This window comes from Aplysia californica, unplaced genomic scaffold (assembly GCF_000002075.1).
Source record: "Aplysia californica isolate F4 #8 unplaced genomic scaffold, AplCal3.0 scaffold00662, whole genome shotgun sequence".
NCBI classification, from domain to species: domain Eukaryota; kingdom Metazoa; phylum Mollusca; class Gastropoda; order Aplysiida; family Aplysiidae; genus Aplysia; species Aplysia californica.
Genome location: NW_004797932.1, coordinates 394,135 through 397,471, shown reverse-complemented (window position 1 = coordinate 397,471; position 3,337 = coordinate 394,135). Strand labels below are relative to the sequence as shown.

Here is a 3,337-nt window from a genome sequence, read left to right as displayed (position 1 = left end):
TATTGTGTAATTCTCAAAAATTGCATAATTTTGAATTCCCTGCGTATTTTAACTTTTTTTTTTCATTTTTACACAAAACAATTACTTAACGCCTAGCCATATGACTATCCTCCTCATCATCATTGCCTTTCTCACCCTGGAGCAGGATATAGGCCACGAACAAACACTCTCCACCTTTCCCTATCCTGGGCTAGTCGCTTGATGTCACTCCACGTCTTCCCACTTTTCTGTACATCCATTTCCGTGACTCTTCTCCAGGTTCCACAAGGTCTTCCCCTTGATCTTTTACCCTGTGGGTTCCAATCTAACACTTTTCTTGTCATGCAGCTGCTTGACTTTCAGAGAGTGTATCCAATCCATCGCCAACGTCTTCTTCCCACCTCATCTCTGACCGGGCTCTGTCTGGTTCTTCTTAATACTTCCTCGTTGGTGATCCTGTCTGTCAATTTGATCCTCAGCAGCCTCCTCAGACACTTGTTCAAGAAAACCTGGATCCTTTTTATGCACATATGGGATGCGTTCCATGTCTCACATCCATACAACAAGACTGACTTCACATATAACTAAAGGGAAGTAATCACATTATGACAAGTTGAGTATTTCCCTTGTTAGAAGATTTGGGAGGGGGGGGGGGGGGGTTGGTTATGAGTCAGGGATATTTTGTTCCTTGAGCATGTTCAATTTTTCAATCCATCAAAAGTTGTTCTCATGTCTGCTGGTGTTTCATGTTTGACAGGTTTCCCTGGTTTTAGTGATGTGCCAGCATCAGAGTTTGTTTTTTCTTTGGGTTTTTTTACATTTTTCTTTCCTCTATAGATCTACAGCTGAAAGTTACAGAGATTATATTTTTGGGTTGCTTTTTTTTCTAACTGATGAGTATTGTTTTCTTTCCAAAAACACAAAAAATTACTGATACTGATATAAAGGCTAATACACAGGCCCTATTCTGTTTTCAGTTTTACTGTACATAAAACATTCACATTCTTGTTGAAAAGGTACAAAACATGTCTTGAATGGCGTTATGGTAACTTGCATAATTTTTGCATAATTTTGCATTTGTCTTGCATAATTTTTGCATAATTTTGCATTTGTCTTGCATAATTTTGCCATCTAAATTTGCATAATTTTGCCATCTAAATTTGCATAATTCTGCGGGGACAGACAATCACTTCCCACTTGCCCAGTCCCCCCTTTTTCTTGCTATGTCATTATGACACTAGATCTACTGTCCAAGGTGACCACCAGTCTAAGATGACCACTTTTCTCCTTGACCACCAGTCTAAGATGACAACTTCTCTCCTTGACAATGGGTGGTCATGTTGTCATTAATTTTAACTGGTTGGTTTTGTTTTTTTATTTAAACTTCACAATGGTTCTACGGTATCCTGAAACATGTTTGTCTTTGGTCATCTCATTTTTCCTCTGAGATTGATACTTAACTTATCACAGCACTGAAACTGACAGGTGTATGCAAAACCCTTTCGCACTAATAAGTACATAAATAATATAATAAATCACTGAGCTGACAGGCATATAAATATATCTTTTCCCACTAATAAAGTATATAATAAATCACTGAGCTGACAGGCATATAAATATATCTTTTCCCACTAATAAAGTATATAATAAATCACTAAACTGACATGTGTATAAATATCCTTTCTCACTTCTAACTACACACACATATATATATATGCGTGTTCAATGCCAAATTAAATATGAAAATATTGCAATTGACACTAACCTTGTTTTCCTTTCGGGCCCACAAATCCCACACTGCGTTAGCAATCCCGGCCACAGCCATGTGCATCACACCTTTCTCGGGTCCCAGCTGGAAGAGAGAGCCAAAGTCAGCCAACAAAAGAGGACAAGTATGAACAGTTTTTAGTTTAAGTAGAGTTTTTACGGCGCTCGCAACTGCATAAGGACATATGAGTGTCAAGGGGTGGATGTCAACAGAGAAGTCTTTACAGGGAATCAGGCTTACTCTGCTCACCTCTCTAGCTTCAACAGCACAAAGTCTGCTTCGACTATCAAGGCACCCCGGAAATAGAGAGTCAAAAGAGTGTCACAAACATACAAAAGAAATGGAGGAAAAATGACGAGAGTAAGGATTAGGAAAGAAAAAGCAGCAGTTCACTGTTGCATTTCAGGCACAGTTATGAGCATGACGTTGATAAATCAGCCCATTTACAATTCTACTGTGCATAAGAACAGGTTAATGTCCCCCCTTTAGGAAAAGCCTAAAGACACTTCGGTCAGTAGCACTGCCCAGAGGGTTGCAATTAAGAACAAAATCACAACAGACAAACTGAACATAGCGGGAGTACATGAGAATTAAAACAAACAACCATACCGATGAACTAATGTACATCTGAAATTCAAAGTAGGCTTAAACAGTGTGATCTGCTGATCATATTAAGAAATAAATCATAATGGCAATGGCAATAGCAATAACAACCTTTATTCATCTCACAGGGAGAAATTTGTCTTGGTCATTTCTGATGACAGTGGTGTTACAAAGTACATGTGGACCCATGCAAACACATAAATAGAAAGGACATAAGTACTATGCTCTGAAACAACTCTCTCTCTCTCTCTCTCTCTCTCTCTCTCTCTCTCTCTCTCTCTCTCTCTCGCTCTCTCTCTCTCTCTCTCTCTCTCTCTCTCTCTCTCTCTCTCTCTCTCTCTCTCTCTCTCTCTCTCTCTCTCTCTCTCTCTCTCTCTCTCTCTCTCTCTCTCTCTCTCTCTCCTTCACTCTGTTTCATTTACAGCACTGTATGTTCAGTAACCTCACTGCAGTTGGTATTAATGAATTCCATATCTGTCCATGGAGAATAAAAAGAACAATTTCTAAACAACAGAAAGACATGATAAAAATGGAACTATCCAGTAAGAAATCAAATAAGCAAACAAATGTATTGTACAGCTAGATAGTGACTGGTACCTTCCTTGGATACTGCAGACTTACCCATCTAATCTGATCCTCGCTTGTAAGAGATCGCCAGAAGGAAGCAAAGTCTTTCAGTATTGCATTGATGTCACGACCGACGACCAAGTGGCTGAGAAGTTCGATGGCCTTGCACACTGTTGCCGGACAGAACAAAAACCTTACTTTAAATGCTAAAGTCTTGTTTGTTTGTGGTTTCGTTTTTATAGTAGAGGGTTTTACGGCGCTCGCAACTGTATAAGGTCATACGAGCGCCAAGGGGTGGGTGTCAACAGAGAAGTCTTTACAGGGAATCAGACTTAGACTGCTCACCTCTCTAGCTTCAACAGCACAAGGTCTGCTTCGACTATCAAGGCACCCCAGAAATAGCAGGTCACAAGAGTGTAA

General features: G+C 39.7%; 1 protein-coding gene across 2 annotated transcripts in view; it reads right to left on the bottom strand.

The window, feature by feature from the left end:
- Positions 1-3,337, bottom strand: part of LOC101845198 (mitochondrial enolase superfamily member 1) — a 27,661-nt gene that overhangs the window by 21,135 nt on the left and 3,189 nt on the right. For both annotated transcript variants that reach the window (XM_013087946.2, XM_005108125.3), the window contains exons 4-5: positions 2,972-3,087; positions 1,745-1,831 (exon numbers count right to left, since the gene is read on the bottom strand). In XM_013087946.2, coding sequence (XP_012943400.1) covers positions 1,745-1,831; positions 2,972-3,087 — 203 coding nt within the window. The remainder of the gene's footprint in view (positions 1-1,744; positions 1,832-2,971; positions 3,088-3,337) is intronic.